Genomic DNA, 20,796 nt, shown 5'->3' with positions numbered 1-20,796 from the left:
CTTTTTGGCATATTTGTAACACTCTAATACTTCTGTAACAAATGGGCATCTTTCCATAACAAAGAAAACAAATGCCAACTCCATCCTCCACCCCATCCTAGTTATACACACAGATTATTGCTTATTGTTAAATGCCTAACATCTTTAACTTGCCCACAGTTATCTACAGCTTGTCCTAAGCTCAGCTTTTTTACCTTAGCTTTATTACCAGCCTTCATCCATCTTACATATCCAAAGTGACCTAGGTACTATTTCTGTTTTCTGACACCTTTGCATCTTCCAGTAGAACACTTCTCCCTCTTGTTCCCCTGCCAAAATCCTTACCATCCTATAGGGCACAAACTCAATATTACCTTTTTTATGAGGTCTTTCCTCATCTGCCCTCCTGGAAAAAAAAATCTCTTTTCTTTGCATTCCCATCATGTTTTGTGTTCAATGATGTATGTAAATTGCCCCACATATAATTATTTTTGTATATAACTTTATCTCTCCTAGTAGACTCTAAGTGAAAAAATTCTTCACCTTTGTCTAATTTATAAAGCATTTTTATATCCACTAATCTTTTATCCTTGCAAGACTGAGCAAGAAAAAGAATCAACATTTATTTCATAGCAGTTGTGTATCAGACATGTTTGAGGCTTTATATGTCAACCCACTTAACCCTCACAGCAATCCTATGGATCCATTTTACATATGAAAATATAAGCTCACAAAGGTTCAGTGACTTATTAGTGTCATAGCTGGTAAAAAAAAAAAAAAAAAAAAAAGCATGACTGTGATTTTTTTAACTCTATTTTTCCTATTGCAAAAACATCATTCTGTGTCCACCATTGTGGAAGACGTGAACACATAAAAAGCTCACATGAAACACACCAAAATTGATGAGGGTTTTCTGGCACACTAGAACTGCTATATTCAGAAAATACTTGGGAGTCAACTAAAGTCAGAGGATTTTTGAGGTAGGAGGGACCTTACAGATAATCTAATCCATCAAACTCCTATATGTTATAGATGAGAAACAAGATACCCAGAGAAATAAATTTGCTTTTGTACACATTTAGCAGCTGACCCAGGATTAAAAATTCAACTGGAGGCTGTATAGCAAAGTGGTTAAGATGATCACTTTTGGGGTCACAGGCCTTCATTCAAATCATAGCTGTGTTTAATGACTATGTGTAACCTAGGACAATTTACAAAGCTTATCTTTGCCTCAGTTTTAGTATCTGTAAAAGGAGGATAATACTTACCTATTGTGCTGTGAGGAGTAATTTAACACTGAATAGCAGAGAATAAGCACAGAAAAAATATTAGATATTCTCTCATCTCCTGTCTCACAGTCCAGTCGTCTATACAGAATAGCACATTGCCTTTTATGAATGAGTGTGGAGTGGACACTGTATTTCAGGGTCAAGGTGAGTAACAATAAATATTTATTTATGTGGTAAATCCTTTAAAAAAATGTACAAATACTTCTCAGTGGATAAATAACATTTTTAAAAGGAATCATTCATTCAATAAATGTTCATTTTTTATTTTTTAGAAACAGGGTCTTACTCTGTTGTGTAGATTAGAGTGCAGTAGTGTGATCATAGTTCACTGTAACCTATGTTTATTTATTAGAGGAAGTATAGAACACAGTAAAAAGAGCCAAAATTTAGAGGACCTGGATTCAAATCCTCATGTCTTAGCCTCCCAAAGTATTGGGATTACAGTCATGAGTCACGGTTCCTGACTTATTTATTGAGCTTCTATTACACGCCAGGCACAGTGCTAGATGCTGGGTATGAGATGATGAATAAAACAGACATAATCTCAACCTTCATAAGCACTGAAATTTGATAGCAAAATATCCCTGAGATCTTCCTATGGGATCTGTCTACAAGTCAATGCAAAGATCCGCCTACAAGTCAATGCAATGTAATCAAATACACATTAGTATTTGAGGCTAGCTATACCTATATAGTTGTAAAACAGGATATTCTTTAGAATTAAGTTCTATGTCATTTCTAGTATTGGTCATTTCAACTAAATTTTTGTAAATTCTCTGAAAAATAGGCTATTTCTGTTTCTCTAAATAGAATAGGGTATTGGGATGGGCAGGTTTAATTAAGCATATTCCCTGAAACTATGTGATAATCCCCATCTGTTTGAGGGTTGTGTGAGTGGAACAGCACAGTTTTGCTAATAATTCCTTATAAATCATTAGAGCTCAGTTTTATGAATTTGTGCTCATTTACTCATTTTCTCTCCCTACACACACACACACACACAAAAATACACATGTATACAAATGTGTGTGTGAAAAGCTGCCTAAAGAGATAGTTAGCTGATACTGTGGACTCAGAGTCACCAATATGCTTGCTGATGGTCTCCAGATCTTCTGTATTTGCCCCACGTGTTATGCCAATGTACAATATAAGCATTTGTTTGAATTAGGATAATAAAACTGGCCAAGGATAAAGGCAGTAAAGAAACTGCATTATTTACATGTCAAAATTACCTTATGGTGATGAACACATCCCTGAAGTCCCTTTTATCCTCAAGTTTTGCTATCCACTTGATTTCTGAATGTGACATACTATCTATCCATTTTTACCTGGGAGTGAAAATAATGATACTATTATGTTTACTTATAAAGGTATAGAGCACAGTTTAGAGCCAAAATTTAGAGTCAGGTAGACTGGATTCAAATTTTAATTGTGCCATTTAATTGTATAACTTATGGAAAAGCACAACCTCTTTGAGTCTCAGTATAAAATGTGTTGCAAAATAGAAATAATACAATTTTTGTGATTTTTTTTATTAAGCATTAAATAAAACAATACATGTAAAGTGCCTGGCAGACAGTATCTACTCTGGGTATTAATGATTGGCTACATTCAAGAACAATTAATAGAGATAAATCACTGCCCCTAAAAACTAGTTGCTGTACAGATAAAATATACAGTATCCCTGAAGTAATTTATAATACCTTCAACTGGAGAAATAAACAAAAAATACAAGATTCAACAAAATGTCAAAATTGGGATTAATGGGGAGATTATATGTTTGTTGAATTATTAACCAACAAGGTTAGAAAATCAATGTGCTATCCTAAATATGGTTTGGCTGCATTATTCTCAAAAGGTAAGAAGGCACTGGCCTGGTGTAACAGGGGCCTTGAATTGAACATACTGCATTTTTCTTTATGAGTATGCTCCGATAAAGAAAATGTTTTTATGCAATACATAAAGAAAAATGCAATAGTACCTACAACTCTTTTGGGAACTGACTGTTTTGAAAAAATAATAGCTGCCTCGTACGGGGCGTTGGTGGGGAGGTAATTATTTAAATACAAGGTGGCAAGTGAAAACTACTTACCTAAGAAATTGCATTACTTAAGAGAAGTCGCCAAGGTTCACTACATCACATCTTTCAAATTTTAAATGAGCACCTTTCCTCACATTATCCCTTTGTCGGAAGCGATTTCTCTTTACAACTATTCTGGCTACCTCAGACCTCCATCCACAATTCTCCTGAATCCTTCATTATCGACAAAGCCTGGGGCAGAGCTCAAGCATTCCTTTCTGAAAGCACACCTACTTACAGATCACTGTTTTCCAAAAATGCATCTAATGCCCAAGCATGAAATTACAAGCTTGTTCTCTCACGTCTCAGCCAGGAAAACAAAGACCGTTCTTCTCACCCAATTCAAATGGCGGGGGGAACCTTCAATTAATTCTAAATCAGGAAGGAGCCTCCCCATCTCACTTCCCAAATGTTTGTAAAAGATGTCTTCTTCAGCCAACTTCCTGCCTTCCAGGCATGGCACCCCAGAACTACGGAAACAGTACTCAGGAATCGAGAGTGGCCAAACACTGCTAATGGGAGATAGGACACTCGTTGATCATGGGCAGAGAAACTCGGCACAACGCCGAGTCACGGTACACGGTGTCTTCGGCCTCGTCCAGGGACACTTGGTGACCCGAGGTCGAGTTCCAAGTCGGAGACAGATTTTGCGAGTGGATGAGACGGTAAGCCGGGATCCCAGGGCCTTCTCCAGCTGCACTGGGTGTCAAGCGACACGGGGTTGGATGGGGACTCCTTCTCGTTCAACCCTAGCCCACTCACTTCTCGGGCTGGCCAAAATGCTGCACAGAGTCCCGGCCAGCCATTAATATCAGACCCAGCAGAAAACCCAGTAAAATCACTTACCAGTCTTCCCCCTCCGGTGCTGATCTAGCAGGAGCCTGACTCGCTGGCCAGACTCAAGCTCCGCAACAGATATTACCACCCTGGCGACCGCTCCAGAGCGTCACTGACAACCACCCGGAAATGTTACTATCGCTTCCGGGGCTGCCTAGCGCGCGGCGGGAAATTATTTCCCAGAGCCCGGATTAGTGAAGCAGTTGAGTGCTGCAGCGGTAGTCGTCGCCCCTGCCGCCGCCGCCACCGAAGGAAGCATCCAAGACACTTCGGCCGGGAAGGTAAAGGGGCTCAGCTAGGAAGACACAGTGTATTCTGTCTCTATGGGGTTGTTTCTTCCCCGGGCTGTACCTCCGAAGTTTCTGCCTACCGGCTGCGAGGCTAGGAAGGGAGCGGCTGGGGTGAGCGGCAGCGGTGTCCGGCTCTCGCGCTTTCTCCAGCCGCAGTTCTCCCGACTTCGCTCTAGGCGCCGGAGTTGGTGGGCTGCGGCTGCAGACCCCGCGACGCCTCGCCCGTGCCGCTGCGGGGACTGCCACCGAGCGCCTGTCTGCAGTACTGGGCTGAGCCGCTTCCTCTGCTCCTGCTTGCGCAGCTCTGCAGCTCGGCCCGCAGCCTGGAAGGCACTAGGCCCCCCGCGTTTCTCGTTTCCATAGAACCCATGGGGACGCCTCATCCTGATACAGAGTTTTGGCTGCTTTCCATAACTTAGCGTCTGCGGAGGTGGCTGGGATCCCCCAGGCCCACCTTCCTGTGACGAAGAAAATTATGTCATTCTTTCCTCTCTAGTAGAATTTTTTTAAAAAAACATACTAAAACGGCAGTGATCCTATCTCTGACTGCTGTAGGCCTTTAAACACAAACATACACACATACACGTTTCCCTGAAGGGAGGGTCTCTGTTCCTGGGAATTACATTTCAGCTGCCTGAACGCTGGAAACAAGACTAAGTGGCTATTTTAAGATTTCTTCCACTTCCAAAACCTCAGTTTAAATATTGACCAAAAAAAAAAAAAAGAAAGAAAAATTGGTCCGTCTCGGGTACTTCATATCATTATTTGACTCAGGAGTTAGATGGAGCTTTGTTTTGGAGGCACCAGCCTCTTTTTTGACGAATGACTTTCTTATTAAAAAAATCGTTGTTGTTGAAATATTGGGAATGAATATTTGAACTGAATTTACAATTTATGTGTGACGGACAATGCACCTTGTGGATTTTTTGGTTTATGTTATTCCGTTGTGCCTCAATTCCTGAAAATATCTGTGGATGTGCAGGATGTTCTCATTATTGGAAAGTTTGATTACGTCTATTGCAGGTGTTCAATACATAAGTTGCTAGTATGAGGTGGATTTATATAAGAGAGTAAATTTCTTTATTTTCTTGTCCTGTCCTGTCCTGTACTGTTTCTTTCCTTTGCTTGCTTGCTTGCTTTGACAGAGCCTCGCTCTGTTGCCCAGCCTGGAGCGCAGTGGCGCCATATCAACTGGCTAAACCTCCGGCTCCCAGGTTCAAGCAATTTTCCTATCTCAGCCTGGGATTCTCCTATCTCGGTAGCTGGGCTTACAGGTGCGCGACACCACGCCCGACTAATTTTTTGCAATTTTTTTTTTTTTTTTTTTGAGACGGAGTCTCGCTCTGCCGCCCAGGCTGGAGTGCAGTGGCCGGGTCTCAGCTCACTGCAAGCTCCGCCTCCTGGGTTTACGCCATTGTCCTGCCTCAGCCTCCCAAGCAGCTGGGACTACAGGCGCCCGCCACGTCGCCCGGCTAGTTTTTTGTATTTTTTAGTAGAGACGGGGTTTCACCATGTTAGCCAGGATGGTCTCGATCTCCTGACCTCGTGATCCGCCCGTCTCGGCCTCCCAAAGTGCTGGGATTACAGGCTTGAGCCACCGCGCCCGGCATTTTTTGCATTTTTAATAGAGACAGGATTTCACTATGTTGTCCAGGCTGGTCTTAAACTCCTGACCTCAAGTGATCCGCCCGCCTCGGCCTCCCAAAGTGCTGGGATTACAGGCGTGAGCCACCGGGTAACTCTTGAGTATCCTTAATTTAAAGGAACTAGGATGTTCAGATACTTGAATGTTTAAGTCAATTTTATTGTAAAGACGGCTAACCTTCAATACTGCAAATAAACCCCATTCTGTTTTCTAAATCTAGATTTTATTATGCATTAAGTAAAATTGAATTATATGACCTGACATTTTCTTGCTTCCCTAAAGCATAAAGCGTGTATCACGTGAAAGTCATTGAAAAGATGATCAAATGTGGTTACTTTTCATAATGAAAATTCAGAACTCTTAAGATTTCATAGTAAGCATCCACAATTTCCACTGATGTTCACAAACATTGCGTTTTGGGAAACCAGTAGTATAGCTTTTATTTATTGGTATTTTCCTTATTATATGTATCTTGATTATATTACCCTAAAGTAGGGTTTTCACCATTTAAACATTTTTAAAAAGTAAAATAAAAAATTCTGTGTTGGCTTTGAATAATAAACCCTAAACAAAACGAACTCTCTCAAAAATGTAACTAAAATGAAACATCATCTGTTACTCTTGTAGTTGACCCTTTGAATATGCTAATAGAAAATACATCTGTATAATGTACTGTGTACTATTTCTCCCCTTATAAGGGCATGTTACTGCTTAAAAGTAAAATAACTCGGAACTTTTAAGTTCACTTAATTCATACTTTCTATCAAAATTACTTTGAAATTTAAAATACACTGGTTATTTTTGAGGAGGAAGAAAGGCTTTGTTGTATGAATTACTCTAATGATTGATTGATACCAAATCATTTTTGAGGGGAAAATAATGAAAACTTTGTTTCTCATTAGACAAAAAGAGCACTCTTTAGATTGTTTCTAGAGACGCTTTGAAATTTTAGACACTTATTTTACTGAAAATAATTTATAATTATGTTTAAATTTTTTCAGTGATATTGCTGTTCTAAATGTCTTCCCACCCTTGTACTGTTCGTTTCGTGTAATGTATCTTTCTTTTGTGTTAGCTGAAAGTAGATTGCTTTATGAAATTATAATGTTGTTAAAAGTATTAGACTAAGTTCTGAAGTTCAATTCAGCTTGGTATTGTAGAAAAGGCATATAAGTTTTGCAGAAAGACTTATCTGTGCATCTTGTTTTTACCATTTACTAGCTGTGTACCCTTGAAGTAGTTTCTTAATCACTCAGATTTCCCAGTATCCTCGTCTGCACAAGAAAAATAAGTAGCGCTTATGTTGTGAAGAAGGAAATGAGCTAACATATATGAAGTATATAAACCAGAGTAGGTCCTCATAAAAATTAAATCCTGCTTGTTCAACCTTAGATGTATGCTCTTCCTCCTAAGTAAACCAAATTTCCTAGGATACCAAGGCACATTTGACTTCTATCATCTATGGCTAACCAATATCTACTGTCCATCTATTCTTTTTATGAACCTTTCATCTCTTGACCAGCTTGCTTCCTTAAGGACTCCTTCATCCCTAAATTAACATCTGCCCAGCCTGTGCCTTGTACAGTATTGGATAGATTGGACACCTCCATATGTTCCCCTAAGCTTCTCATTTCTTTCTCACCATATTCACTTTGCTGCTTGTTCTGTTTCTTCCTTCTAGTGCTAAATTTGTCATCAGAGGGACTAATTCCTGCTTCTTTCCCAAATAATGCCATGGAAGTAAGAAGAGCCCTCAAGTCTCATCACTGGATACTTCTGTCAAATAATATTTATACACACACACGTGTGTGCATCTCTCATGTCTCTGAAGGATGGGGCAGGAAATAGACACTGTGTCTTAAAAAAAAAAAAAAAAGTCCGAAGGCCAGCTGAATGATATTAAACCAAGGACCTAAATTGGGTCCTAGGCCTAAAGGGGCCAGAATTTCTGAACATCACTTGTAGTTAAAAGCCAAACAGTATTTTACACACACAGTGTAAGTACTGTGACATGTGTCTGCGTTTTGCAATATTGGTTCAAACAGAGATCCAACACTTGGACCCTTTTCAGTTTTAACAGTTATTTGTTTACTTTCCCAGTTAAATGTTTTGAATAAGAGAAATCACGAAAATTTTTCAGACTCTTTAATTCAGAGCAAAAATCTTGACTGCATTCAGTGCTTGGTATATGCTTTTCAGATGAGGGGAGTGTCAAGTAATTCTCCTTAGTTTGCTGTAGAAGTAGGTTTAAAATCAAAAGAATTCAGCAAAATAACAAACACTAAGAAACCACTAGTTTTCATCATATGACCTTAAAACCGTGAAGAATATTAAGTGGCAGGGAAAAATGATCACGATATAATATTACATAAAAATGAAGATATGAAACAATGTAATATCCAAATTTTGTTATATATATATTTTCACACTCAGATAAAACCTAAAAGTCAACATCCCTCCCCAGTGTTAACAATGGTATTACAGGCTGAAGGAATTAGAGATGATTTTAATCTTTCTATATACTTTGTAGTATTTTTCAAATTTTCTATAAGCGAATGTTAAAATTGAAAGATCTGTAAGGTTATTTTGGGGGGAAAACTAGTTCTTAAATATATAAATCAAAGTTTTTTATTGTCTTAAATATTTATTTTAGCTAATGATACCATACAATTTATTTCTAATATTACTTCTCTTTTATAAGTAGGGCTGGTTTCTTTTATAACCAGCCCTATGTAATGTAGAGTAGGGAAAGGTTTATCCTTATTTTCCTTATAAAACTCTATTTAAGCATCCCTGCCTCTCATTTTTGTAGCACCTTCCACTTTTTCCCAAGGGTTGTACCCTGCTCTTTCATCTTGCCTCTCAAACCACTTTTGTATTCATATCTGTATTCCTGTCCTTCCTTGTCTCGAGCTCAGTTTTCAACATGTTCTTCAAACATGGTCTAGCTATGTGTTACACTATAAAGAATTCAAAGGACCTAAAAGGCTAGTTTATAATAAATAGTGTTCTTAATTAAGATGAAGAGTTCTATAGGTTTTCTTTGCATTTTGGACTGGCACCAACTACAAAGGAATTTCAGGCATCAAGAATAGGCCCATGTGGGAGATATTTTGGGAAAGTCCATACCACAGAGACAGTTGCTTGCTATGCGTAAAGGCCAACTCTATTTACAGTCATTGTCTCCTTAGTTGTATTTTATTGTTCAAGGTAAGTAATTTTTGTTAATTACTATAAGATGTTAATAATTACTACAGAAGGACATTTTCTCATAACTAAGAATGTCATATAATTTTAACTTTTTTGACAGTAAAGATAAAACTTTTAACTTTCAAAAGTCATGCTGTCTTTTTTGCTTTTTTTTTTCCCTCCATTTTTTGGTGTTAGGACAGTATCTTCTGTATGAATGCTCCAAGGGACACTCCCTATTAGTTCTATAAAGATCTATAGTTTTTCTAGAAATAACCACTGGTAGAATTATGGTATATTGACTTTCCTTCTTGTGCTGGAAGACTTCTAGAAGTTAGCTCTTGATCCTCCCTACCCCAGACATATCACTTGTACTAAACTTGACTGTACTTTAAAGGATTTTTAATTATCTGGGTTATTGATATATATTAAATCAATTACAGTGCTCTTTTTGGCTTCATTGACATATCAGGTTTATTGTATTCTTAATCCTGCAGGGTCAGAAAGAACCATCAAACCATGAATTTTATAAATAAATCAGTCAATGTATCTATACATGTTTATATCTATTCCTACATATACAGTCTATGTAACTGCATGAATTAGATCCTATAATCCAGGTCATTCACTTGTCATATCATGTGCTGTAAAAAAGCGTTGCTAAATGTATTATAAACTCTCTTGTTTCAAGTAGATAATTTTATTGTAGAAAACTGTTATAAAACTGTGCTAGTTATTTTGGGCCATCACTGGGATTCCTGATTCTGTTAAAGTTTAGCTAATAGCTCAGTTTTTTTGATAAACTTGTGACTAGAATATTCTGTATTCTGATTTGTTCTTAAACATATCCATAGTTTATGGATAATGTTTGAATCAGGAAATTGTTTTTTCATCTTTGTTTCCTACTTCCCTTTCCTCTGCATGTTTAATTTCAGTTTCATATTTAATCATTTTCAGAGAAAATAAATTGCTTTAAAGGGGTTTCCTGATTTCTGCTATTATACAGTTAGTCCTATTTTCATTTTACTATAGGCTCTTGTTTTGACAGAAAATGCTGTTAAATATACAAAGTGGGTTATTTCCATCGTATTTATTTTATTATAAAGACCATATGGTTTAAGATGAAAACTTTGCTTTACACACTAACTCCAGTAAATCCAAATAATTTAATAATTTATACATGAAACCAGAATACATTAAAATGTTACGTTGTTAATAATATTCAAATTGTAAAATAGCTGTTAACATGATCTGGAAACAGCAACGTAGGATATGTTTCCTTTATTTCTGTATAACTTACTTAATTCTGAGAAAGCAGAATAATAAAATTTAAAGGACAAGCTTTAAATAAAACTTTCTTGGGTAACAGTGTTATAACAATTTTTTTATTATTTTTTGTATATTCTGATTATTTAACATTAGTTTTTATATGTCAGTTTTTAGAATAATCAGGCAAGATTTTAGGTTTTTTAAAACCACTCAAACTTCTTTGGCAATATTCCTGAAATAGCCATTAAATAGCCCTTGAAACTCTAAAATACATTAAAACTATACAAGTAGTAGGAAAAGCATATGTGTTTACAACTCTTGTATTCCTCAGCTGGGTGGGGTGGCTTACGGGCTTACGCCTGTAATCCCAGCACTTTGGGAGGCCGAGGCAGGCAGATCACAAGGTCAGATCGAGACCATCCTGGATAACACAGTGAAATCCCATCTCTTCTAAAAATACAAAAAAAAAAAAACCAACATTAGCTGGGCGTAGTGGTGGGCACCTGTAGTCCCAGCTACTCAGGAGGCTGAGGCAGGAGAATGGCTTGAACCTGGGAGGCGGAGCTTGCAGTGAGCTGAGATTGCGCCACTGCACTCCAGCCTGGGCGACACAGTGAGACTCCGTCTCAAAAAAAAAAAATTTAAAAAGTCTTATATTCCTCTGATAACAGTGGTTTTTGATAAAACCAATTGGATAAAGACAAGTATTGATTGAATACCAAGATGATATTCACAGATATGTTGAATTTTACTTGTCCAGCATTTCTGAAAAGACCTATCATTTTCTTTTTATTTTTAAATTGTATTTATTTTTATTTTTTTTTGAGACAGAGTCTTGCTCTGTTGCCCAGGCTGGAGTGCAATGGTGTGGTCTCGTCTCACTGCAACCTCCATCTCCTGGGTTCAAGCAATTCTTCTGCCTCAGCCTCCCAAGTAGCTGGGATTACAGGCCTCTGCCACCATGCCTGGCTAATTTTTGTATTTTTAGTAGAGACAGGATTTCACCATGTTGGCCAGACTGGCCTGACCTCGTGATCTGCCCACTTTGGCCTCCCAAAGTGTTGGGATTACAGGCGTGAGCCACTGTGCCTGGCCAAGACCTATTATTTTCTAAAGGAAATTTGCTTAAAGGATTTAAAAAAATAATTCCCTACAAATAATGAAAGCATTTCTCCCTAGTTATGGACATATGTTTTGTAATCCAAATGTGACTTCTGTGTGTGTGTTCATATGTGTTCTGCATCAGACTAAATCATTATTATTTCTAGCAACAGAGCGTATTCTTCATAGTTTTTATGTATTGCTGGTCCATATGTTAATGGTTATTAACACTGCAGAGCTACATTAATTAACCCATGTAAATGGTTTTAAAAAAATTGTTTGATTAGGTCAGGCATAGTGGCTCACGCCTGTAATCCCAGCACTTTGGGAGGCTGAGGCGGGCGGATCACGAGGTCAGGAGGTTGAGACCATCGTGGGTAACACAGTGAAACCCCGTCTCTACTAAAAATACAAAAATTAGCCAAGCATGGTGGCGGGTGCCTGTAATCCCAGCTACTTGGGAGGCTGAGGCAGAGAATTGCTTGAACCCAGGAGGCAGAGGTTGCAGTGAGCTGAGACAGCGCCACTGCACTCCAGCCTGGGCGACAGAATGAGACTCTGTCTCAAAAACAAAACAAAACAAAAAAAAGCCAGGCGTGGTGGCGGACGCCTGTAGTCCCAGCTACTTGGGAGGCTGAGGCAGGAGAATGGCGTGAACTTGCACTGAGCCGAGATTGTGCCATTGCACTCCAGCCTGGGCGACAGAGTGAGACTCTATCTCAAAAAAAAAAAAAAAATTGAATGATTAATACAGTAAGGGGTTCCTTATACAAGAAGCTTAATTTATTTACTGGTGAAACTGTTTCATGTATATGATTAATTTTTCATAAGAGACCAATCCCTAGTATGTGCACGTAAAAATTTCATACTGACTAGACCAAATCTCTGTAACTTTTTAATAAAAACATTTATTTCATTGGAGAGCCTTATCTTTAAGGCACTTTCTTATGTTCTGGTATCTGAATTTTAGAGGGTTAAAATACATTGTACCTCTTTGCCCCTTTTGCAGCCAGTTGAGAAATGCAAAAATCAGATAAATTGAGGTTGAAATATCAGCTTTTTTATTGAGTAAACATTGTTTTGAAGATGATGGTGTTTGTTTTGTTTTTCCCTCCTTCTGCAAGAAGGCGGTGGTTTTGATACGGAACCATAGTGTGCTTCTTAATACATAACCTCTGAATTGACTTACCCACACAGGCAGTGCAGGACTACTACTGGCAGCTCCTTAGGATGCGTCAGAAAGCATCGATATGGACCTTCTTTGCAAATATGCAGATAGGCTGAGCAAAGCATATCCATTTAGTTGTCTCAAGGAGCTTCTCCAACGAAATGGGGAGTGATGAAGGTTAGAGAAAAACTTAAGAGTGCAGTTACCCTAGCTGAACTTCCTCCTCTTCAAAACTCTAAGCAAGGAAATAAAAGTTCACTTCTGAGTAATGCTTTAAATTGTTTTTATTGAGACTTTCTTTCAATTTTTACTCTTAAATGAATCTCAACCTTTATATATATTGTATTTATACGTCTTTAAAAATAGACTTTTGTAAAGAATGTCTCTCACTTCACCAGTTGTGTTCTGGGCTCAAATCGTTACAGTTTTTGAAGTTTACTTGTAATTGTATTGAAAGAAGTCATTGTTTCTTTGGTTGTTGAAAACAGCTACTGTTGTTATTCTAGCTATGACATTAGTTAAGTATTAATAATCCATAGCTATGGTGACCAAATTGTTAGGGAAATGAAAAATTGCCCTGATTTCTCTAGTCCCTGCTTTCCTTGTCTGTGAAAAGATTGAGATTTTTCTCTAAGATGCTATCTAGATCTCCAGTTCAACCTCATGTAAACAAACAAAATTGTATTCTGATGAGAAATTCTGTGAGTTATGTACTCCCTAAACACAAAGTACTTTTTGTGAACTACATTAAAATATGGATTCAGGTCCCTATGAAAATAAACTTAGATTTTTAAAAAAGTGATTTTTCAGTTTACCTTGTAAATGATGAAATTAACATATATATAGCAAAGTTAAGAAATACAGATTGCAAATAGGATCCAGGATTATTATGTGTACCCACTTTACTAAATTATTGGATATAAATGCTGTGGGACCATGAGTTCTATTCACTTCTCCGGTAATGTGTACGTATTTAATATCTGTCCACAGAGGCTTTAAAGTCTTTATGGAGTATAAAATCTGATTGTTTCATTGTCTGTAAGTTTCAAAAGCTCTTAGCGAACAACAGTAGTTTTTTTTTGTTTTTTTGAGACGGAGTTTCGCTCTTGTTGCCCAGGCTGTGTAGTACAATGGTGCGATCTCAGCTCACCGCTACCTCTGCCTCCTGGGTTCAAGAAATTCTCCTACCTCACCCTCCCGAGTAGCTGGGATTACAGGCATGTGCCACCACGCCAGGCTAATTTTGTATTTTTAATGGACATGGGGTTTCACCATGTTGGCAGGCTAGTCTCAAACTCCTGACCTCAGGTGATCTGCCCGCCTTGGCCTCCCAAAGAAAGTGCTAGGATTATAGACATGAGCCACCGCTCCCGGCCAACAATACTTTGTTTGTTTATTTATTTATTTTTGAGATGGAGTCTCACTGTGTCGCCCAGGCTGGAATGCAGTTGTGTGATCTCGTCTCATTGCAACCACTGCGTCCCAGGTTCAATCGATTCTCCTGCCTCAGCCTCCTGAGTAGCAGGGATTACAGGTACCTGCCACCACACCTGGCTAATTTTTATATTTTTAGTAGAGGTGGGGTTTCATCATGTTGGCCAGGCTGGTCTAGAATTCCTGACCTCATGATCCACCTGCCTTGGTCTCCGAAAGTGCTGGGATTACAGGTGCGAGCCACTGCGCCCGGCCCAACAATACTTTTTAAATGAAGCTTGTATAACATTATTATGCCAATATTTGTATAACATTCTGTCATTTTCTGAGGAAGAATATTTATTCATCAGTGTGTTTTAGTGTCAAGTAATGTATTAATCCAGACTTTCAATGTTCAAATCAGAAAGAAGAAAAAACCCTCACTTTTTTAAGGCCACATTTTGAGAAGATAACTTTTAAAACTAGTTTCTATCGTATGTAAGTAATTTTAACGTAGTTTTAAGAGTTATGCCTAACGTCTTTAATTCATTATATGTTTAATAGTTTATTTTTAGTACTCATAGTTAAGAAAAAATAATGATGTCAACTCTGTGAATAATATCTTTAACATGTTATCTTCTGTACGTTTGTATTTGCTAGATGGAAGATGGTGCCCCAAAGCATATCATCCAAATGACAGGATTTAAGATGGAAGAAAAAGAAGCGCTAGTTAAATTACTTTTAAAACTAGATTGCACTTTTATTAAGAGTGAGGTAAGAAACTTAGCAAAATGTTCAAGGTATATTTGAAAAATAACTAGAATTAAAATGCTGGCCTAACAATGATAAAATGCCTTCTTGATATTGTAACAATAAGAAGAATGTGTTATAAAGGCAGTCTTACTTTAGTAACATTTCTTGATGTGAATTCTTCCCTCCAGAAATACAAAAATTGTACACATCTTATAGCTGAACGCCTATGTAAGAGTGAAAAATTTTTAGCAGCTTGTGCAGCAGGTAAGTTAACTGTCTTCCCGCAACTTTTGAAAACAATCTTCATGTTAAAGAAAAAGTATTTTATTCTGTGGAGAGATAGCATATTTATATATCAAACCTCAATGTGTTTTCCTGATATTTTTTGAAAATATTTAATTTTTTTTTTGCTTATTCTTCTTCTGAGTAAAATTCTGTAACACATGAAAAATATATTAAATTGACAAAAATATTTACCTTAACAAGGATTTAGTGTGTTTTATTTAAGACAAAAAAAAATCACATTAACTAAAAGACTGGCACAAAATGTCAAAATCTTAAGCTTTTGTTAAAGTCTCAGCTGTTTTCAGTCAAGTTTTCTTTCATCTGTCATTTGATACAGTCAGTGCTTTTGTTCTCTCTCTGCTGCTTCTCCTATCCATATTATGAAACAATGGTCATACTATTTTATTTTTCTAAGATATTAAATTCTATAGATCCAAATTAAGACTTAGTCTTCTCTATCGTTTTGTAATTTATAGCTTTCTCTATTTTTATAGCTTTCTCTATTGTGATTGATCTAACATATCATTAGTCTACTGATTGCAAAAAAAAAAAAGTATATGTAACTTGGGTGAATTTGTCCTTTTTTAGATTAACTTACAAGGAAAATACTTGCATTCTTTTTTAACTTTACAAATGAAAACATACATTGTCCATAGTGTTCAAAAAGATCATTGATGCCCAGATAAAGAAACTGTTGGTTGGGTGTGGAGGCTCATGCCTGTAATCCTAGCACTTTGGGAGGCCAAGGCAAAAGGATCACTTGTGCCCAGGAGTTTAAGACCAGCCTGGGCAACGTAGCGAGATCTCATCTCTTAAAAAAAAAAAAGTTATAAAATGACCTGAAAAATTGTTTAACTCGATGAATTTGTTTTACAGAGTAGTAATGCTGTGAACAATATTGGAAAAGCTGTTAGCATAGGAGGAAGAATATAAATCTAACCCAAAATAGTGAATAATGATTGTAATAATAATTCAAGTAATACCACATTTTATTTTGGATTTTAAAGCTTTAGATTTATGTTTAGAATTATAGAATTATAATTTAGAATTATATTTAAATGAAACTATAATTATAACTAAGTTATAACTATGGAATTATATTTAGAATTATAATTATTTGTCATGGAAAAGATTACATACAGTGTTCAGTGATATTGTAAGCCTCTCACTATCAAAAAATTTCCTCAAAATGCATAGTTCAAAGATAATGTTAGCAGTGTCGCTTTAGAGTCTTATCTTGAAAAAGATTGACTTTTATTTTATATTTGATCTTTGTTGTTTATCATTTATCAGAACCAAAATTCCTTTGTGACTGATAGCTCATTTGCTTTCTAGGAAAGTGGATACTAACCAAGGACTATATAATTCATAGTGCCAAAAGTGGCAGATGGCTTGATGAAACAACTTATGAATGGGGATATAAAATTGAAAAAGATTCCTGTTATTCACCTCAAATGCAATCTGCACCTAAAAGGTGGCGTGAAGAATTGAAACGCACTGGTGCTCCAGGAGCCTTCCACAGATGGAAAGTTGTCCTCCTTGTTAGAACTGATAAGCGAAGTGATTCTCTTATAAGGTAGGATGTGATTACATAAAAGCTAAAGCAATTCGTGAGAAAATAATTTTGATTTGTATGAGTACTTTCTGTATTTTTTGGCAATTATTAGCCCAAATGAGCCATGGTGATTTACTCCAATCTCCTAGGTAAGCCATTATGCTCATTTAGACTTATGTGTCTTTCATAGAACAAAATCTACTTTACAATATTGTTTAAGATTATTCTGGATATCTCTATTTTACTTTCCATGTTATTCCTTTCGGCTAACTCAAGCAAAACAAAAAAGGAAAACTAATTGGGAGGTTTTTGTTTCTAGTTTTGAAGCACTTTTAGACTTGCTATTATCACAAAAGCATCATTCTGGGTTTATGTAGTGCTGTCTTCATTGTTCATACGGATTTCATCATAATTTTATTTCATTTTGTCCTTGGCCTATTTTTAAAAGCTTTTTTATTGGGTAAACTGTATTGTAAGACTGCTGTTACTTTTTTTATGGCAAGAGGGTGGGGAGTGTTTTGTCTCCGTTACTTAAATGTAATGTATAATCAATAAAATGCACACAAATTAAGGGTATATTTTGATGAGTTTGGACAAATTGATGCACCCATGTTACCCTCACTATAATCAAGATCTGTTCCATGTACATTATCCTATAATGTTCTCTTGTGTCCTTGAACATTTAGTTCTGTGCCACCAACACCGGGCAACCACTGATTTCCTTTTTATCACTATAGACTAGATTTGTCCTTTTTAAGAGGTCCTTATGAAGGGGATCATACTTAAATACTGCTTTGATACAGCTTCATTTGCCTAGCACAGTATTATTAAGGTTCATCCATTTTGTGTATGCCAGCAGTTCATTCCTTTTTGTTGCTGAGTAGTATTCTACTCCATGAATATGTTACAGTCTGTTTATTCACATATTGGTAGACATTTTGGGATTTTTTTGTCTTTACTAATATAAATTGAGCTGCTATGAACATTTGGGTACAAGTATTCATGTAGACATGTTTTCAGTTCTTTTGGGAAATATCTCAGAATGAATTTATACTATTGAAGATGGCAATCGTGTGTGTAACATTATAAGAAAATGCCAAACTGGCCAGGCATAGTGACTCAGGTCTGTAATCCTAGCACTTTGGGAGGCCAAGGCAAGAGGAGATTACTTGACCCCAGAGTCTTAGATCAGCCTGGGCAACATGGCGAGACACTGTCTCTACAAAAAATTTTTTTTTCTTTTTTTTTTTTTTTTGGCAAATTAGCCAGGCTTGGTGATGCGTGTCCTAGTCCTAGCCACTTGGGAGGCTGAGGTGGGAAGATAGCCTAGAGCCCAAGAGTTGGAGGCCGCACAGAGCTATGAACTGTTTTTCAGAGTAGTACCATTTTATATTCCCAGCAGTGGTGTATGAGAGTTCCAGTTGCTCTGCAGTTATTTTGGCACTATTACTGAAAATCAGTTGACTATGTATGTGTGGTCTATTTCTGGACTTCCTGTTTGGTTCCAGTGATCTCTATATCTAACTTATACCAACACTACACTGTTTTGATTACTGTATCTTTATAGTGAGTCTTGAAATTAGGTACTATGAGTTTCTTAATCTTTTTAAAAGTTGTTTTAGTGAATCTGGATTCTTTGTGTTTCATAGACATTTTAGAATCACTGTCAATTTCTGTGAAAATACAAACTGATATTTTGATTGAGATTGTATTTTATAGGTCAAATCTTAAAAATATTGAGTGTTCCTATTAGTGAACTATGTATCTCTCTACTTATTCTTTAATGTCTTATAGTTCTCATTATATAAATCTTGCACATATTTTATTAAATTTATTCCTAGGTATTTGTGTTTTGGGGTGCTATTATAGATTGCTCTTAAACTTTTTATCTGTGTCTTTCGAGATAATTTGCTTTTCTTCTTTATTTTCTTAATATGTTGAATTATACTTGATTGATTCTTATTTGTGTATTTATTTATTTATTTATTTATTTTGAGACGGAATCTCGCTGTGTCGCCCAGGCTGGAGTGCAGTGATGCAATCTCAGCTCACTGCAAACTCCACCTCCTGGGCCATTCTTCTGCCTCAGCGTCCTGGGTAGCTGGGACTACAGGTGCCCGCCACCACGCCTGGCTAATTTTTTTGTATTTTTTAGTAGAAATGGGGTTTCACGGTGTTAGCCAGGATGGTCTCGATTTCCTGACCTCTTGATCTACCCACCTCTGCCTCCCAAAGTGCTGGGATTGCAGGCGTGAGTCACTGTGCCCGGCCACTTGATTGATTCTTAAATGCTAAACCAAACTTGCATTCTTGAGATAAACTACTTCATCATGGTGTATTTTTTTCTAGTTCATTTTTAATGGTTTGCTGATTCTATCTGCAAGTTTTTAAAAATGATTTTTGTATCCTAAACGTGATAAATGAAATCTATGTAAATATCTAAACTTAATGTCATGTTTAATGGTGAAAGATGTTTTCCCCTATGATTGATAACAAGGCAAGGATGCTGACTCTTACAATTTCTGTTTAGACTTTACTAGATGTTCTAGCCATTACAATAAGCCAGAAAAAGAAAGGAGGCATAAAATTGCAAGGAAACAAAAATAATTGTCTTTATTTCCAAAGACATGGTTGTATACTAAAAAATTTAACCAAGATACTAGAACTAGTGAATTTAGCGAGATCAAAAGACAGCAGATCACTGTAAAAAATTTAATTGCATTCTTATATACTAGCAAAGAACAATTGGAAGTTGAAATTTCAATACTCATTTTGGTTTTATTAATTTTCTCTATTGTTTGTCTGTTATTTCGTTGATTTCTGTCCTTGGTTTTATTATTTTCATCCTTGCTTTAGGCTTAATTTGCTTTGGTTGTTTTTTTGTTTGTTTTTGAGGTAAAAACTTGGATCACTGATTTTAGAGCTATTTTTCTGTTAGTTGCCCCCAAACATTGCTTTATCTACATCACACAAATTTGTATTAATCGTGTTTGCTTTTTTATTAAGTTCAGAGTATTTTTAAATTTTCTTTTTTGTTTCTTCTTTGACCCATTGATTACTTACAAGTTTATTATTTAATTCCCAATTACTGATAAAATAACTTAATTTTCTAACTGTAATTTTGGATTAGTCATTACTTCTGTCAGTCCTATCAGCTTTTGTTTTACGTATATTGAAGTCCTGTTATCAGTTGCATATGTATTTTGTCAATGGCCCTGATTTTGTAATTTTTATTTATATTTTCTATTACCTCAAATACTTGTCATTGTGTCCTTTGACCAACATTTCCCATTCCCCCACCTCCAGCCTTTGGTAACCACCATTCTGCTCTCTGCACCTATGTGTTCAACTTTTTTAGGTTCTATAAATCTAATTTTTTTTAGACTTTCACATATAAGTTAAAAATTGTATTTTTCTGTGCTGGGATTGTTCACTTAGCATAATGTCCTCCAGTTCATCCATGTTGTTGCAAATGACATAATTTCTCTCTTTCTAAAGTCTGTATAGTATTCTATTGTGTATACTATATGTTTTATTCATCCATTGATATACACTTTAGGTTGGTTTTATAACTTGACTGTCGTGAGTAATGCTGCAGTAAATATGGGAGTGCAGATAGCTCTTTAACATACTGGTTTCAGATCCTTTTGGTATATACACAAATGTAGGATTGCTGGATTATATGGTAACTCTGTTTTTAGTTTTTTGAGGATCATTTATGCTGTTTTCCATAATGGCTGTATTAATTTCCATTCCCAACAACTAGGGAATACCAGGGCTCCCTTTTCTCGATATCTTCACTAATAATCATCTTTTTGATAATCATTCTGAGAGAACTGAGATGTAATTTTCATTTTCCTAATGATTAGTGATATAGAGCATTTAAAAATTTTATCTGTTGGCCATTTGTTTATCTTGTTATGAGAAGTGTCTATTTAGATCC

General features: G+C 36.5%; 1 protein-coding gene across 6 annotated transcripts in view; it reads left to right on the top strand.

The window, feature by feature from the left end:
* The first annotated feature begins 4,348 nt into the window (after positions 1–4,348).
* SLF1 (SMC5-SMC6 complex localization factor 1) overlaps positions 4,349–20,796 on the top strand; it is a 79,244-nt gene continuing 62,796 nt past the window's right edge. For 5 of the 6 annotated variants that reach the window (XM_033179108.1, XM_033179109.1, XM_033179106.1 and 2 more), the window contains exons 1-5: positions 4,369–4,466; positions 12,877–13,024; positions 14,921–15,034; positions 15,202–15,277; positions 16,634–16,874. In XM_033179108.1, the coding sequence (XP_033034999.1) occupies positions 13,019–13,024; positions 14,921–15,034; positions 15,202–15,277; positions 16,634–16,874 (437 nt within the window). In that variant the 5' untranslated portion in view covers positions 4,369–4,466; positions 12,877–13,018. Of the gene's footprint in view, positions 4,467–12,876; positions 13,025–14,920; positions 15,035–15,201; positions 15,278–16,633; positions 16,875–20,796 lie in introns of all 6 variants that reach the window. The other variant, XM_033179105.1, reaches the window with a different exon arrangement.

The sequence above is a fragment of the Trachypithecus francoisi genome, unplaced genomic scaffold, assembly GCF_009764315.1.
Source record: "Trachypithecus francoisi isolate TF-2019V2 unplaced genomic scaffold, Tfra_2.0 Lachesis_group2, whole genome shotgun sequence".
Taxonomy (NCBI): Eukaryota; Metazoa; Chordata; class Mammalia; order Primates; family Cercopithecidae; genus Trachypithecus; species Trachypithecus francoisi.
This window is presented reverse-complemented; position numbering and strand designations above follow the sequence as displayed.